An 18826-nucleotide genomic window follows, 5' to 3' on the forward strand; every position below is an offset into this window, starting at 1 on the left:
CTCATCTGCCGTCACTGCATTGATGGGGCGGAAATCTTGCACCATTCGCCAGTTAATCAGGTCGGATTTCTTCACAGGAAAGAGAGGTGTGTTATATTCTGACACCGTTTCATGAATTACTCCGGCCCTCAGCAGACCATTGATGGTTTCTGCAATTCCTTGCATCTGGTCTGGCCTGAGCGGATACTGTGGCCGAAAAACAGGTGTTTGAGTTGTCAGATGCACAGTTATCTCATGGTCTGTTTGACCAACATCATTTGGGTGCGTCATCCAGATATTTGATGGTACAGTATCCAAAAAATGCTGTGAATAAGGATGATTTTCATATGTCCTGTGGCGTGATACCTTGAGAGCTCTGGTTACATCAGATGTTTTGTCGGGTAGAATAATTCGAAAGATGTTATGCTGTCCATTGAAGAAAACTCCTGGAATTGAGGTTGGTTCAAATGGCAAGGAGGTAGCCAATTTCACCATTGGTCCCAAGGATTTCACTGTCTGGTCTTTGGATACAGCCAAGCTCACATGAGGTGTTGTTTCAGAGCTGTCAGTGTAGTATGCCAGGATTTCTGGGGGAAGGATGACAGAAAGGGCCATTCCTTGGGGCCCACAGTACAGGCACGGATAGGTGATCCGGAAGGTCTGGTCTTGTACTTGTGACCACATTTCATTATAGACGTCATCTTCCTTGGTGGTATAATTCAGTGTGGCATGCAATGGATCATAAGGCTCTCTCATCGGGAAGAGTGTCCTGGCCCAGGATTTGTAATGTTGCCATAGTGCGGAGGCTGAGTTGCCTGAAACTGGATCAGTTAAGACTTGTAACCAGTATATGTCAGCAGGTGTTTTCAAATCTTCAATCACATCAGGAGACATATATAGAATTTGTGTTTGTCTATTCGTCTCAATCGTCCGAAGTAACTGTATTGTCTGGGATTTACTCAGCAACTTATGACCATCAGGGCAAAACACTAGGGACAATGATAGTTTGCACATTAAATCCCGTCCACACAGGGAAATGCCACAGCTTGGTAGAAACAGGAAAGAGTGTTCCACAACTTGTTCAGATAGTCTCACTGCCAATGGTACAGTGAATGGTCTTTCCTCTGGCTTTCCCACACAACCGCTAATGGACATTGTTTTGGTGGTAAGTGGATAAGGTTGTTTGATGCAAGAGACAGTGGCTCCTGAGTCCACGAGAAATTTAATTTTCTGTCCATTAACTGTGAGCACCACCATTGGTTCACTTTTCCAAGGGAGAAGTAACTGGTCCTCTTGTTGCGGGCTCCGTCAGTAGCTATAAGGATCAACCTGTTCCTGTGCGTTCCGATATTGTGGGCCTGCATCTCCATCTCTAAGGTTCATAGCTCGTTGAGGGGGCATGGATGGTGGTAAATAATTTTGGTTTGACATGGGTTGATTTGAAATCATCAATTGTGGTCTTTGAAATTGACCAGGTTGGGTTGGGGTCATTTGATATTGACTTCTTTGTGTTTGCCCTATGGGGCAGTCTCGAGCCCAATGTCCAAGTCCAAAGCAATTCAAGCACTGATCAGGAGTCACGCTGAACCTGTTTTGTCCTCTTCCAGCTCCTACCCCACGGCCTCTTCCACGAGGGAATGTGTCCCGTCCACGTCCTTGATTGTAGATGATTACTGAAGCAGGTGTGTTGTTTCTTGGTTCTCTGGCATATGGTACTGCCTGTGGTTGTGTCATACCGGGTTGCATTTGTCCCAGGACCATTTTAACTGCCGTAGCAATTTGTTGGGCACCGTCTGACACTGGATTCTCTTCTGTTGCCACAGCCATTACCTTGGCAGACTTATTTTCTTTCTTTTTATCATTCCCATCTTCTTGGAGCTTTTTGAGTTGTAACTTGATCGTTGTCATTTCCATTTTCTCCATATCCTCATTCCGTCCCTTTCTTTCCTTCGGGTACTTAGCAACGTGATGTTGGCAATTGGCATCAAACTCCTTTTCTGTCTTGGAGTAAAGACCCACAACATCAGCCAACCGATCCTGGACCCCTTTAGGTAGTCCTTTCACCAGAGTAGAAAAGAACATGAGAGTGTTGCCAGTACCAGGTTGTATGGGCTCTCCAGTTGCATCATGGAACTGTGCTTTAGCTCTTTGCTTATATGCAAAGTAGTCTTCATCATGTTTCATTTCCAGAGCCAACAGTGCGTCAGGAAGACAGGTGGGATACATTCCTTTAAGTACCTGAGTTAACTGAGCCTTTATGGTGGCAAATGATGTAGATGCTCTAACTGGAGCATGAATCTGTTTGGATACTTCAGAACGGATCCTGGCCGTTGTATTCTCATCCGTTGCCCTTATAATAATTGCAGACACATCTCCCCAGCAAAGTGTTTTTCCCGCTGTATTCGTGGTCAATGCTCTGAGGAAGGCCGGCGCACCTTGTGTCAGTTCGGGCAGTTTTAACATCAGCCCTTCTAGATCTTTCAATGCGAATGGTTGGTACACTTCTTGGTTACTTGCAGTCATTCGGAGAGGTGCAATGAGAGGAGGAGCCTCTTCATTGCTAGAAAACTCATCTTCTTCCTTGGTACCTTTGTCCACAGGGAGCGGGTGAAGTTCTCCACTCAGGAATGCGTCATCGTATCCATGCTCATCCACCATTCCTGTGAATGCTCCCACCACATATTGATTTGGTGTTGACACAAATGGGTCTAAACCCGTTCTCTTCTGTTGCTCCACTCCTCTTTGAATGTGGAGTTTCTGCTGTGCTTGCTGCTTACTTTTAGCCTCTATTAGCCCAGTTCCTAGGACTGTGACTGGTTCCCCCTTTCGTCCAAGCTGTTTTTCTTGTTTCCTGCGTAGCTCAGCCGCCACTTCCCGTTCCTTTTCTTCCAGTAGTCGTTGTAATCTTCTTTCTTCATCTGTGTCTGAAGCCAATCCAGGTGGTGACCATGCATTGGTGGCAAGTTGTTCTTTTTGAGCCACTGTTTGTTCGAGCATGAATTTGGAGATGTGATTTTGGCTGGAAACCAATGTTGTCAGAGCTAACACCTGTTCCTTCAAATCCTGCATCTGTCTTTGTTCTTGAGTGGGTTCTGACGGGACCATAGTCAGAGTACCCGAGACTACAGCATGTTTCGATGGCAGCAGTGGTATGGTTCTGGTTGTACCTTTTATCAGAGATGAATCCATGGATGAGCACTGCAGGGGAGGAACCGCTGGAGTAGAAGTGTGGGGGGCTGGTTTTTCTTGTTCCGTTTCTGTCCTCATTTTCTTCAGTTCTTTCGCTAGTTCTGCATATGTGCTATGATGTTCGTTTCCAAGGGAGGGGCACTGCAGTTCTCCTCTGGCCAGAGGGGGGGCGTTATAGATGTGACGTCGGCCTCGTACCTCAGTCTGCTCGCTCTCTTCATCTGTGCTAGAGCCTCCATCTTTGTCTCTGTTATTAACTCCGTAGGATGTACCCGAGCGAAGAAATCCAGGTTCAAAAGAGATGCGCTTATGTGCTTCATTTTTTTTTTAATGTTTCCTCTTTCCTTCTCTCAGTGGCAAGATGGTACTTGGTTGATGCTCTTTTGGTTTCAATACCAGAATATTGGCCAGAAATCGTCCCTCTCTTCTGGTTTCAATGTCTTTCGCTATTTTGTATAACTTTTCTGAAAACCTTAAATTATCTTCATGCTCCTTCAATTTCTTCTCATCAATCATTTTTCCTTTCATTGTCCAACTTGGGTTTGTTTTGTAATGGATCACCTTGCCTTTATGATATTCCATAATACGACTCCATTGTTCTTCTGTGGGAGCCACTGCTTCATTACCAAAACGAATCAATCTTTTCTCCGCATATTTTTTGAAGAAAAAGATTCTTCATTTGTGTAGTCTGCTTTTTTGCTTCCTTCAGGTGTTGTTTATTTGTGTGGATTGTCTTTTCGAGATCCTTTAAAAAATCATTAATTTTGAATGGAATATGGTCCATTTTTCCTTCTTTTTTTATTCTTTTTTTTTTTTTTTTAAAACTTATTTCCTTTGTACTGACTACTCAATAATGAAAAGCGTGGCAGTGACACAACACCACAATAAAACTACCAACCACAATAATAAAATTGACTAACTTTAAAAAAAACAGACAAAATAAAAACAAAAGTGATCCAAATAATTACCTACAAAATAAAAAATAAAACAGAATAAGAGTGAGAATACAAATACAATTAGAAATCAAATAACTAACTACAAAAATGAATAAGAGTGATCAAATAACTAACTACAAAATAAAAATAAATAGAATAAAAAGAATAAGAGTGAGAATACAAATATAATTAAAAATCAAATAACTAACTACCAAAATTAATAAGAGTGATCAAATAACTAACTACAAATAAAAAATAAAAATAATTAAGAGTGAGAATACAACTAGAATTAGAAATCAAATAACTAACTACAAAAATGAATAAGAGTAATCAAATAACTAACTACAAATAAAATAAAAAAGAATAAGAGTGAGAATACAACTAGAATTAGAACTCAAATAACTAACTACGAAAAATGAATAAGACTGATCAAATAATTAACTATAAAATTTAAAAAAAAATTAAAACAAAAAAAAGAATAAGAGTGAGAATACAAATACAATAAAAAATCAAATAACTAACTACCAAAATGAATAAGAGTAATCAAGTAACTAACTACAAAAAGAAAATAAAAAAATAAAAAATAAGAGTGAGAATACAAATAGAATTAGAAATCAAATAATTAACTACAAAAATGAACAAGAGTGATCAAATAACTAACTATAAATAAAAATAAAAATAAAAAAATAAAATAAAAATAGGAGTGAGAATACAAATAGAATTAGAAATCAAATAACTAACCACGAAAAATGAATAAGACAAATAATTAACTACAAAATAAAGAATAAAAAGTCTGAGAATACAAATACATTTAGAAATCAAACACAAATTTAAAACACAGAAAGAGCAAAATGAACAAACAAAAGCAAACAAACCAAAGAATAAACCAAAAGGTACCACAAAATTGACCAACTAACTTAACTAATAATATTTTATTATTTTCCGGAGTCCCACTCCTTTTTAAGTCAGTCCAACTGATTATAGTACTTTTACACGTCCCACGTGTTTCGGAGTCCAACTCCCTTTAAGTCAGTCCCACTGACTATCCAAAACTACTGAGCTAAATTCCCCTACTCTCATACTTAACGGCAATGTGACAAATTCAGGTCAAGTTTTGGCAAACTTCAACAACTCACTTTAGCATTTTCGATGTGCAGAATTTCGTATTGAATACAAGAGGTTTCTGCTTACCTTTTTGCTAAGTGGGCCGGTCACAATTGTGGAAGGAAAGGGTCGGGGGAAGGGTCGGTCAAATGCCCTCTCTCGGCTCCGCTCTGGCTCCTCCAAGTTCCCAGCTGGACCGTTACTGGACGCTATGCGTCGTCAGCCGGCATCCAGAAGGGAGAAGAGAATCCGTAGAGCACCACGATTCAGATGTTTCCTTTCCCAGCACGATGAGATGCCCGCATCCTCCACCAATTCTGTCGAAGTTTAGTCTATACAGACTGCGGGAGGCGAGGATCGTTCTCAAGTTCTTTATTTGATGAAAACATGGAAAAACAGGCAAAACAGTAGCGTGTTGTTCGTCTTGCAGCTGAGATTCGACCCGTCACAAGAATTAGCTGTGTTTTATAAAGCTGTTGCTTGGGTCTGATAAAATGGCCTGACGTTGATATGACGTCCGCTTTAAGATTGTTTAGACTAGTCCACAGATAATCAGAAAATACACAGAAAGTTCATCGTGACCCATATGCCGTAAGATCGTCGTGACTCATGATAAACAGGACACAGACATGACAATAATTTGATCAATATCCACAGCCTCAACATGATGGAACCAGGGCTCTGGGTCGTGTTGCCAAAACTCCGGGAGCTTAATAGTAGCCGCAAAAATAGCTGTTGCAGACGGGACAGCGGCCGCGGAAGAGCTCCCAACTGACATAATTCCCACGTCAGGGTCACCAATGTAGAAGTTCAAATAATCAGACCAAAGGTACGTTTGTGTCTCTTCTTTATTTGCTTCCATCAAAAATCAACCACACCTGTGCAACCAGAATCCATTTAAATACCCTCACCCCTCTACTACTTCCTTCACCCTTTCACAATAAGACTCCTTTTGTGTGTGAGACATAATAATGCATACATACATAATGCAGGTTTGCCATAATGTGACAGGTCCACTGACTCTGGACAGAGGGGTCAAACAGGGCGGTGTCTGGTCTCTCCTCCAGTTTGCTTTGTATTTGGAGGTTCAGTTCAAATTGATGAGACGGAGCAAACTATTTCCTGCTGTGCACATTATATTCTTTTTGTGTTTGTCTTGCTCCAGTAGCATTACCTGTCTTTTGTTCTCCTGTTTTACCCATCCTCTTGTTCATCTTTTCTTTGATGATGTGGGTCTAACGGTGATTTTAAAGCGAGTTTCTGCAGCAGCAGAGCAAGTGTGTCTGTTCATCACCATAACCAGAAGTCATCTCCAGTTCATTATCAGTTCATCTCAGTTTGAGAAGCACATGGGCGGCCAAAAGCCACAGTTTAAACAGACGCAGAAGGATCAGGGTAAATCAAGTAGGATCAAGTAAATAACTCCCTTATTTATTTATTTATTTATTATAAACAAAACAATTTATGTCACAAACGCAATTATGATTTAAATATAAAAAATAGAAGTTAGTGCAATAAAAAAAACATGACTAAAGCAGGTGTAAACCAAGACAAAGGTGTGGCAGAGCTCAAATGTAGAGCTGGAGGGCGGGGCTTTCGTACAGGTAAAGGTAGGCGTCGCACAGCAGTCTCTTGGCCACACCCTTCATGTCTCGAGGCATCTGATTAGCCAATTCAGAAAGAGACATGTTCAGGTATTGGCTTACTTCCGGAACCAGAGAAACCTGAGGCACGTTGTACCCGTCTGCCTCACCTGAAATGAAACAAACGCATGTTAAACAAACGCACCTTTAACCCTGAAACAAACGCCCCTTCAATAGTATTTGCAGTACTCGTAGTACCTTCTCGGTCGGCCATGCTGTCATTGTAGTAGTAGTAGGATTAGTATTTGTAGTAGTATTTCCAGTACTCGCAGTACCTTCTCGGTCGGCCATGCTGTCATTGTAGTAGTAGTAGGATTAGTATTTGTAGTAGTATTTGCAGTACTCGTAGTACCTTCCCGGTCGGCCATGCTGTCATTGTAGTAGTGTGATAAAATGTGAATATATGATTATATTTCTGTGATGTATTTTATCTGCATAATAGTGATATTTTATCTGCATCATTAGTCTAAGAGAAGAACGGGTGTGTGACAAACTGCATTTGTGAAGGGGTCGTAAAGATGGGCCAAAGGATGTTTACCCGAGGGGGTGTGACAGCCCAGAGGAGTTTGGGTAATGTTTACCCAAGGCTTGATCTCTAGGAAAAATACCAGCTGTAAAACAAGTGCCTTGATGTGAAGCTGACCAATGAGAAATGTGACCCGCCTATTCCAGAATATCTAATAAAACCAACCAGCATGGGAAAAAACGGGGTGAGACGCAGGAGGATCACGCAGGCTGCGTACCACAGCCTGCGTGATCAGTCCCGGCGTTTTCTCCCAAGCTTGCCATAAAAATGTCTGATATTTCTGTGTCGTTTCATATTCTAAGTTGAATTGTGTTCTCGATGTGTTACGGAATAGCATCGGTGTATGTCTAAATCCATGACATTTTCTGGTCCTATCGAGCCGGACGACAAGCAGCCCCTTCGCGGAGATTGACGGGTGAATCGGTGAAAGACTGTGCACAGCTAAAGGAAGTCCACTTTTCCCGTGGCGGCCCATCGCACCTCATTCTCCGCGAGGAGAGCGCGTCGTTTCGAAGCAGCAGGAGAACACAGGCGACAAAGAAGGTCAGACAAAATTTTGTGTGTGAAAAAGAGTGAGCCATAAAACGTTTTATGCATTAGTTTGATATTTCTGAAAAATATTGTTGGCTTTGGAGCATTAGTTTTTGATATTTCTGAAAAATATTGTTGGCGTTGGAGCATTAGTTTTTGATATTTCTGAAAAATATTGGTTAGCTTTAGAGCATTAGTTTAATATTTCTGAAAAATATTGGTTGGCGTTAAGCAATTAGTTTAATATTTCGGAAAAATATTGGTTGGTTTTGTGTAGATAATTTTCTCACATAAAGGAGTTAAATTGCTCACCACGAGTTTAAGTTTCTCACAGAAAGAAAGTTATGATGCCTTATGCCGAGTTGTTACTGACATAAAGATGAGTGAATGTAAGCGCTGTGCATGAGCGAGGTAAGTAAGGAAGTGTGAATGAGGATTAATAAGTGATTCACTAATAGGTGTGAGAATCACAATTAATCATACAAGGGTCACAAGGCGTTATTCTGAGAGATCTAAAATTTGCAGTCACGGGTGAATCATTAAACACCACGTTTATGTCCGGAGGAATCTAATATGGAATTTTCTCTAGAAGCTTGACATTGACCGTGACAGTAAAGCAAGTAGCATTTCTCTCAGACGACCGAGACCACATAATGCCAAAATTATCACCCCAAACTGTAAAAGGAAAAGTCATAAGAGGATTTTGGAGCGAGACTTGTCCAGTGTGCTCAGATGACGTGGCAGGGAGGGGGAGATAAGGGGGGTCAAGAACAGGAGAATGGGGAGAAAGCAGTTCAGAGGACGCTCTGAATGAATGAATTAGGAACTAAACCCAGATGGTTTTAAATTTTGGTATGGAGAGCTCTGTAGAACAAATTAAGGGTTTTGTTTGATTGACAACAATCAATTATAAAGATTTTGTTAAACTTGATAAGAGATGAAGATGAATTCAGATTTTTATAGATGGCCAATATTTTGGGGAATGTGATCACAGACAGGACACTTCCTGTCCCCGACATAGAAGACAAAAGTTGTGTTTTTACGGTATTGTGTTTTTTGAGTGCACAGAACAAACCTACGTTTTGTTTTGTTTTATTTTTGGACTTGACAAAAATTATCTTTTTGTGATAATAGGGGGTAAATGAGTGACTACTGAAGTTTTTGGACATAGAATGGGCAGTAAGTAAAGTGATAGTAAAAGTTATATCAGTAACTTATTTATTTGTATTATCATCAGGAAACCTCGTAATGCGATGTAGACGTAAGTGAAAACGTAACATTGCTAATGTCTTCCCAGGAAAAACGGCATTTGCCATTAACTAAAGCAAACAATGCCAGGTGGGAGGATATGGGACAGATAGTCAAAGATAACAAACGAGCTAATGACTGGAAAAACACAGGAGAAGGGAGAAAGCAGATTAGCAAGAGGACAGGATGGACAAGATGTCCGTTATCTTTACAGATCACAGTGACACCAAGAGGTTACACCTCAGGGGGGGTTGACTGATGAGTAATAGGAAAAGTTAACATTAACAGGGAAAGAATTTGACATTCTAAAGTAAATACCTGAAGGATTGTTGAGATTCAATCAAGAATTGAATAGATTTAAATTAGACAATATCAGCTAAATTTAGACGCTATAGAAGTTATGAAACCAGTGATAACGGGAACTAAACAGGAGGAGTGAAGAACAGTGGAATCCCAGGGGATGCAGCGTCTGATACTTATATCAGCAGCAATTAGAAAGTAAAAGCAGGTTACAAGTGAGGGTAAGAGTAAGTGAGAAGAGAGAAAGAAAGAGCAGGTTTAGAAATTTGGAAATGGGTGTTTCCTCCGTTACAAGAGGAAGACAGAGAGGAAGATGCATGCGTTACAAAGAAAAGACAAAGAAAGTAGGCAACAAGGGGAAAAGGGTTGATAAAAAGAGCCGTGCCTTATAAACAAGGGGAAGGTTTAGGATAATTTTGATTGTAATACACATATAGACTTGTTAGAACAAACTAATACACAATGTTTGTAAAGCACCACATGAGCAGGTGTGAGAGATCGAGTTTGAAACTCACCTGAAGCACATATAGAAGATTAGAACATATTACATTAGATGTGTGACTTTATTCAGGCCACACCCACAGAGGAGATGTGAAATTGTTAATTATATGAAGAATTCTAAGTTGGGAAGTGACCCTTAAGGCCAGCTCAACGGGGGAATTATAATCAATAATTATTATTGTTTGATGTATTTGTATTGCACACACACACACACACACACACACACAGACACACACACACACACACACACACACACATACATACATACATACATACACACACACATACACACACACACACATACATACATACGCGCGCACACGTGGATATGAAACATTTAGAGTTTGAAACATTTAAAGTTTGAAACATTTGGAGTTTGAAACAAATGGTGGTAAAACAGATTTACAAGTTACAGATTTGGGAAGTGTAAGATTACACACATAGACTGATTGACCCACACAGGGTGGGGGCCCAGCTCCGTGGAAGGGGGGGCTCAGCCAGGGATGTGACCACTGAACTGTGAAAGGTCAAGAGGTGACATTGCGGAGTTGGAGTGACAGACGCAATTCCATCTCTTCCTTGATTACATCGTTGTAAACTATCTGGATTATTGAATTTTGTTTAAATGTAGAATTGTGTAGAAGTTTGAGAAATGGGCAAAGCCATATCTCAAAAAGGAGGGATATGTACGTGTAAACAAATATTCCGAATCAATAATTACTAAAAAAAAAATAGTAAACAAGAAAACTGTTTGAAATACACTGAATTGTCGAAAAGACTTTGTTTATCACCGCAGCAGAGAACGTGTTGGAGATGTGGTGTTTACAGAGACGAGCCAAGTGGACGAGCCAAGTGGACGGAGCCACACCGTGTCGTCCTCACCATTGGAGGGACGAGATCATGGGTGCAGCAGACAACACAGCACCAGATCCATAAGCAATCTACAAGACGCAGGACTTCGTTTGTATGAGTTTTGTCCAGATTCTACGCTACAATGGATGAGGAGACAGATTCTACAGTACGTAAAGTACTATACTCTGCTACAATGAACGAGAGCCAGAGGCTACGGTGCGCAGAGTACCATACTCTGTGAAAAATAATCAACAGTTATCATCATCACAGCGATGACGGTAATATGGGTGCTGAACACCTGTATTATGCAATCGGGACAATCGGGACAATCGATCAACATACAATGGTGTATCACAACTGTGTATACCGGTAAATGAAACATACACAGACCTGAAAAATAAAGGGAAGAAAATAAGTGATCAACATGAAAGGTTATGAAATGTATAATGTACAATTGACATGACAGTAGCTGAAGAAACACAATGGCATATTATACAGCCACCGGTGTTTACTAACTAAGAGAGCTTTCTTATCTGCTACAACATAACTACATGCAGTGTTAATGAGATTATGAATTGAGATGGGAAATGTACCAGTTCATATGTGTCATAGGTGTGACCGAAGCGAGCGGCGGAAGAAGGTCTCTTAAGAAACCAAGTGAGGACGTGATATGGTGGTACGATGGTACGATGGTGATGTGGGGACACTTGTGGGACGTTGTGCCTATGTATCCCTTTTGTGGCCAGCCATGGTCATAACAAAGACCAGCATCACCCAGAACCATACCGCAGGGTCAAGGTCGAGAGGTTAGTGGACAATCTGGTTCCAGTAGCAACTGATACTACGTATTTGATTCTATTGGGGTGTCCAGAGAGGTCCCTGACGAGTCAAACTGACTGACCAGAGAGCAGCGGGTTTAAGGGCTTTCCGCTTGTACTTCTATATTTCCCATCACACCGCACAAAATTATGGACGGAATAAATTGTCTGTTTGTCAAATTACAGAGATTGACCAATCTGACTCAAAATTTAGGACAATAATATAGCCATGTAGATATGTTGTGGGCCGATAGAAAAAATTTTGTTCAATGTTGAGAAATATGCATCACTTTTTAAGTGTAAAAGTGTCATTTTAACACCAATATGAACACATGTTGAAAACTGAAAAGAGTAATATGTTTGGCATATGAGACAGTGACTAATGCTTTGATAAACAGGAGGGAAATGTGATAAAATGTGAATATATGAGTATATTTCTGTGATGTATTTTATCTGCATAATAGTGATATTTTATCTGCATCATTAGTCTAAGAGAAGAACGGGTGTGTGACAAACTGCATTTGTGAAGGGGTCGTAAAGATGGGCCAAAGGATGTTTACCCGAGGGGGTGTGACAGCCCAGAGGAGTTTGGGTAATGTTTACCCAAGGCTTTATCTCTACGGAAAAATACCAGCTGTAAAACAAGTGCCTTGATGTGAAGCTGACCAATGAGAAATGTGACCCGCCTATTCCAGAATATCTAATAAAACCAACCAGCATGGGAAAAAAACGGTGTGAGACGCAGGAGGATCACGCAGGCTGCGTACCACACCCTGCGTGACCGGTCCCGGTGTTTTCTCCCAAGCTTGCCATACAAATGTCTGATATTTCTGTGTCGTTTCATATTCTAAGTTGAATTGTGTTCTTGATGTGTTACGGAATAGCATCGGTGTATTGTCTGATTCCATGACAAGTAGTAGTAGGATTAATATTTGTAGTAGTATTTGCAGTACTCGTAGTACCTTCCCGGTCGGCCATGCTGTCATTGTAGTAGTAGTAGGATTAGTATTTGTAGTAGTATTTGCAGTACTCGTAGTACCTTTCCGGTCGGGCATGCTGTCATTGTAGTAGTAGTAGGATAAGTATTTGTAGTAGTATTTGCAGTACTCGTAGTACCTTCTTGGTCGGCCATGCTGTCATTGTAGTAGTAGTAGGATTAGTATTTGTAGTAGTATTTGCAGTACTCGTAGTACCTTCTCGGTCGCCCATGCTGTCATCGTAGTAGTAGTAGGATTAGTATTTGTAGTAGTATTTGCAGTACTCGTAGTACCTTCCTGGTCGGCCATGCTGTCATCGTAGTAGTAGTAGGATTAGTATTTGTAGTAGTATTTGCAGTACTCGTAGTACCTTCTCGGTCAGCCATGCTGTCATTGTAGTAGTAGTAGGATTAGTATTTGTAGTAGTATTTGCAGTACTCGTAGTACCTTCTCGGTCGGCCATGCTGTCATTGTAGTAGTAGTAGGAGTAGTATTTGTAGTAGTATTTGCAGTACTCGTAGTACCTTCTCGGTCGGCCATGCTGTCATTGTAGTAGTAGTAGGATAAGTATTTGTAGTAGTATTTGCAGTACTCATAGTACCTTCTCGATCGGCCATGCTGTCATTGTAGTAGTAGTATTTGCAGTACTCGTAGTACCTTCTCGGTCGGCCATGCTGTCATTGTAGTAGTAGTAGGATTAGTATTTGTAGTAGTATTTGCAGTACTCGTAGTACCTTCTCGGTCGGCCATGCTGTCATTGTAGTAGTAGTAGGATAAGTATTTGTAGTAGTATTTGCAGTACTCATAGTACCTTCTCGATCGGCCATGCTGTCATTGTAGTAGTAGTATTTGCAGTACTCGTAGTACCTTCTCGGTCGGCCATGCTGTCATTGTAGTAGTAGTAGGATTAGTATTTGTAGTAGTATTTGCAGTACTCGTAGTACCTTCTCGGTCGGCCATGCTGTCATTGTAGTAGTAGTAGGATTAGTATTTGTAGTAGTATTTGCAGTACTCGTAGTACCTTCTCGGTCGGCCATGCTGTCATTGTAGTAGTAGTAGGATAAGTATTTGTAGTAGTATTTGCAGTACTCGTAGTACCTTCTCGGTCGGCCATGCTGTCATTGTAGTAGTAGTAGGATTAGTATTTGTAGTAGTATTTGCAGTACTCGTAGTACCTTCTCGGTCGGCCATGCTGTCATTGTAGTAGTAGTTGGATTAGTATTTGTAGTAGTATTTGCAGTACTCGTAGTACCTTCTCGGTCGGCCATGCTGTCATTGTAGTAGTAGTAGGATTAGTATTTGTAGTAGTATTTGCAGTACTCGTAGTACCTTCTCGGTCGGCCATGCTGTCATTGTAGTAGTAGCAGGATTAGTATTTGTAGTAGTATTTGCAGTACTCGTAGTACCTTCTCGGTCGGCCATGCTGTCATTGTAGTAGTAGTTGGATTAGTATTTGTAGTAGTATTTGCAGTACTCGTAGTACCTTCTCGGTCGGCCATGCTGTCATTGTAGTAGTAGTAGGATTAGTATTTGTAGTAGTATTTGCAGTACTCGTAGTACCTTCTCGGTCGGCCATGCTGTCATTGTAGTAGTAGCAGGATTAGTATTTGTAGTAGTATTTGCAGTACTCATAGTACCTTCTCGATCGGCCATGCTGTCATTGTAGTAGTAGTATTTGCAGTACTCGTAGTACCTTCTCGGTCGGCCATGCTGTCATTGTAGTAGTAGTAGGATTAGTATTTGTAGTAGTATTTGCAGTACTCGTAGTACCTTCTCGGTCGGCCATGCTGTCATTGTAGTAGTAGCAGGATTAGTATTTGTAGTAGTATTTGCAGTACTCGTAGTACCTTCTCGGTCGGCCATGCTGTCGTAGAACAGCCACTGTTCTCTTTCAGGTCCGTACTTGACAAAGGAAACGTAGTGACTCGTCTCGATGCACAGAACAGCCAGCAGGTGAAGCCGCTCCCTTTTTCCTTGGAAACTGTAATCAAGAGCAGGCTCCAGGAGGGCGGGGCGGTGGCCACGGCGACAGGGGTGGGCGTGGACCTGGAAGAGACAACATCATGTGTGTCGGATGCCTTCCCACAGTGAGTCAGAGTGTGTGAAAGAGAGTCAGAGTGTGTGAAAGTGAGTCAGAGTGTGTGAAAGAGAGTCAGAGTGTGTGACAGTGAGTCAGAGTGTGTGACAGTGAGTCAGAGTGTGTGACAGAGTCAGAGTGTGTGAAAGAGTCAGAGTGTGTGACAGTGAGTCAGAGTGTGTGACAGAGTCAGAGTGTGTGAAAGAGTCAGAGTGTGTGACAGTGAGTCAGAGTGTGTGACAGAGTCAGAGTGTGTGAAAGAGAGTCAGAGTGTGTGACAGTGAGTCAGAGTGTGTGACAGTGAGTCAGAGTGTTTTACAGTGAGTCAGAGTGTGTGAAAGAGAGTCAGAGTGTGTGACAGAGTCAGAGTGTGTGACAGAGTCAGAGTGTGTGACAGTGAGTCAGAGTGTGTGACAGAGTCAGAGTGTGTGAAAGAGAGTCAGAGTGTGTGACAGAGTCAGAGTGTGTGACAGAGTCAGAGTGTGTGACAGTGAGTCAGAGTGTGTGACAGAGTCAGAGTGTGTGAAAGAGTCAGAGTGTGTGACAGTGAGTCAGAGTGTGTGACAGAGTCAGAGTGTGTGAAAGAGAGTCAGAGTGTGTGACAGTGAGTCAGAGTGTGTGACAGTGAGTCAGAGTGTGTGACAGTGAGTCAGAGTGTTTTACAGTGAGTCAGAGTGTGTGACAGTGAGTCAGAGTGTGTGACAGTGAGTCAGAGTGTGTGACAGAGTCAGAGTGTGTGAAAGTGAGTCAGATTGTGTGACAGAGTCAGAGTGTGTGACAGTGAGTCAGAGTGTGTGAAAGAGAGTCAGAGTGTTTTACAGTGAGTCAGAGTGTGTGAAAGAGAGTCAGAGTGTGTGACAGTGAGTCAGAGTGTGTGACAGAGTCAGAGTGTGTGAAAGAGTCAGAGTGTGTGACAGTGAGTCAGAGTGTGTGACAGAGTCAGAGTGTGTGACAGTGAGTCAGAGTGTGTGACAGAGTCAGAGTGTGTGAAAGAGTCAGAGTGTGTGAAAGTGAGTCAGATTGTGTGACAGAGTCAGAGTGTGTGACAGTGAGTCAGAGTGTGTGACAGAGTCAGAGTGTGTGACAGTGAGTCAGAGTGTGTGAAAGTGAGTCAGAGTGTGTGACAGAGTCAGAGTGTGTGACAGTGAGTCAGAGTGTGTGACAGAGTCAGAGTGTGTGACAGTGAGTCAGAGTGTGTGAAAGAGAGTCAGAGTGTGTGACAGTGAGTCAGAGTGTGTGAAAGAGAGTCAGAGTGAGTCTTACCTGTCGATTGCACACGTCACAAAACAGTTTGAATCCGTTGAAGCCGAACGTTGAATCGAGGAAACAGTCTGAGCACTCGAGCAGAGCCCCGCCCCCACAGAGGACACACTGTTTAAGACCTGAAAGAGGACCAGGACTGAACCAGGACCAGGACCAGGACTGAACCAGGACCAGGACCAGGACTGAACCAGGACCAGGACCAGGACCAGGACTGAACCAGGACCAGGACTGAACCAGGACCAGGACTGAACCAGGACTGAACCAGGACCAGGACCAGGACCAGGACTGACCCAGGACCAGGACTGAACCAGGACCAGGACTGAACCAGGACTGAACCAGGACCAGAACCAGGACCAGGACCAGGACCAGGACTGAACCAGGACCAGGACTGAACCAGGACTGAACCAGGACCAGGACCAGGACCAGGACCAGGACTGAACCAGGACTGAACCAGGACCAGGACCAGGACCAGGACCAGGACCAGGACTGAACCAGGACCAAGACCAGGACTGAACCAGGACCAGGACTGAACCAGGACCAGGACCAGGACTGAACCAGGACCAGGCCCAGGACCAGGACTGAACCAGGACCAGGACCAGGACTGAACCAGGACCAGGACCAGGACCAGGACTGACCCAGGACCAGGACTGAACCAGGACCAGGACTGAACCAGGACTGAACCAGGACCAGGACCAGGACCAGGACTGAACCAGGACCAGGACTGAACCAGGACTGAACCAGGACCAGGACCAGGACCAGGACCAGGACTGACCTAGGACCAGGACTGAACCAGGACCAGGACCAGGACCAGGACCAGGACCAGGACCAGGACTGAACCAGGACCAGGACTGAACCAGGACTGAACCAGGACCAGGACCAGGACCAGGACCAGGACTGAACCAGGACCAAGACCAGGACTGAACCAGGACCAGGACTGAACCAGGACCAGGACCAGGACTGAACCAGGACCAGGACCAGGACTGAACCAGGACCAGGACTGAACCAGGACTGAACCAGGACCAGGACCAGGACCAGGACCAGGACTGAACCAGGACCAAGACCAGGACTGAACCAGGACCAGGACCAGGACTGAACCAGGACCAGGACCAGGACTGAACCAGGACCAGGACCAGGACCAGGACCAGGACCAGGACTGAACCAGGACCAAGACCAGGACTGAACCAGGACCAGGACCAGGACTGAACCAGGACCAGGACCAGGACTGAACCAGGGCTTATGTCTCTGGACTGTTAGTTTAAACCAGGAAACACTTTAAGACACAAAGTGGTTCATCCTCAGAAGATGCATAGTGAGACTAAAGAGCCACATAGTGAGACTTAAGAGCCACATAGTGGGACTAAAGAGCCACATAGTGAGACTAAAGAGCCACATAGTGAGACTTAAGAGCCACATAGTGAGACTTAAGAGCCACATAGTGGGACTAAAGAGCCACATAGTGAGACTAAAGAGCCACATAGTGAGACTAAAGAGCCACATAGTGAGACTTAAGAGCCACATAGTGGGACTAAAGAGCCACATAGTGAGACTAAAGAGCCACATAGTGAGACTAAAGAGCCACATAGTGAGACTTAAGAGCCACATAGTGGGACTAAAGAGCCACATAGTGAGACTAAAGAGAGCCACATAGTGAGACTAAAGAGCCACATAGTGAGACTTAAGAGCCACATAGTGGGACTAAAGAGCCACATAGTGAGACTAAAGAGCCACATAGTGAGACTAAAGAGCCACATAGTGAGACTTAAGAGCCACATAGTGGGACTTAAGAGCCACATAGTGGGACTAAAGAGCCACATAGTGAGACTAAAGAGAGCCACATAGTGAGACTAAAGAGCCACATAGTGAGACTTAAGAGCCACATAGTGGGACTAAAGAGCCACATAGTGAGACTAAAGAGCCACATAGTGAGACTAAAGAGCCACATAGTGAGACTTAAGAGCCACATAGTGGGACTAAAGAGCCACATAGTGAGACTAAAGAGAGCCACATAGTGAGACTAAAGAGCCACATAGTGAGACTAAAGAGCCACATAGTGAGACTAAAGAGCCACATAGTGAGACTAAAGAGCCACATAGTGAAACTAGAGAGAGCCACATAGTGAGACTAAAGAGCCACATAGTGAGACTAAAGAGCCACATAGTGAGACTAAAGAGCCACATAGTGAGACTAAAGAGCCACATAGTGAAACTAGAGAGCCACATAGTGAGACTAAAGAGAGCCACATAGTGAGACTAAAGAGCCACATAGTGAGACTAAAGAGCCACATAGTGAGACTAGAGAGCCACATAGTGAGACTAAAGAGCCACATAGTGAGACTAAAGAGCCACATAGTGAGACTAAAGAGCCACATAGTGAGACTAAAGAGCCACATAGTGAGACTAAAGAGCCACATAGTGAGACTAAAGAGCCACATAGTGAGACTAAAGAGAGCCACATAGTGAGACTAAAGAGCCACATAGTGAGACTAAAGAGCCACATAGTGAGAGCCACATAGTGAGACTAAAGAGCCACATAGTGAGACTAAAGAGCCACATAGTGAAACTAGAGAGCCACATAGTGAGACTAAAGAGAGCCACATAGTGAGACTAAAGAGCCACATAGTGAAACTAGAGAGCCACATAGTGAGACTAAAGAGCCACATAGTGAGACTAAAGAGAGCCACATAGTGAGACTAAAGAGCCGCATAGTGAGACTAAAGAGCCACATAGTGAGACTAAAGAGAGCCACATAGTGAGACTAAAGAGCCACATAGTGAGACTAAAGAGCCACATAGTGAGAATAAAGAGCCACATAGTGAGACTAAAGAGCCACATACATAGTGATACTAAAGAGCCACATAGTGAGACTAAAGAGCCACATAGTGAG

At 42.9% G+C, this 18826-nt stretch overlaps 1 protein-coding gene across 1 annotated transcript in view; it reads right to left on the reverse strand.

The window, feature by feature from the left end:
* Nucleotides 1–6731: 6731 nt before the first annotated feature.
* The window catches only part of cyldl (cylindromatosis (turban tumor syndrome), like), a 244796-nt gene continuing 232701 nt past the window's right edge, over nucleotides 6732–18826 (reverse strand). The window contains exons 13-15 of the mRNA XM_072439059.1: nucleotides 15944–16062; nucleotides 14451–14649; nucleotides 6732–6960 (exon numbers count right to left, since the gene is read on the reverse strand). Of these exons, the coding sequence (XP_072295160.1) occupies nucleotides 6776–6960; nucleotides 14451–14649; nucleotides 15944–16062 (503 nt within the window). The 3' untranslated portion in view covers nucleotides 6732–6775. The remainder of the gene's footprint in view (nucleotides 6961–14450; nucleotides 14650–15943; nucleotides 16063–18826) is intronic.

The sequence above is a fragment of the Eucyclogobius newberryi genome, unplaced genomic scaffold (genome assembly GCF_026437365.1).
Source record: "Eucyclogobius newberryi isolate DKJ021-1_F unplaced genomic scaffold, fEucNew1.0.hap1 SCAF_9, whole genome shotgun sequence".
NCBI lineage: Eukaryota > Metazoa > Chordata > Actinopteri > Gobiiformes > Gobiidae > Eucyclogobius > Eucyclogobius newberryi.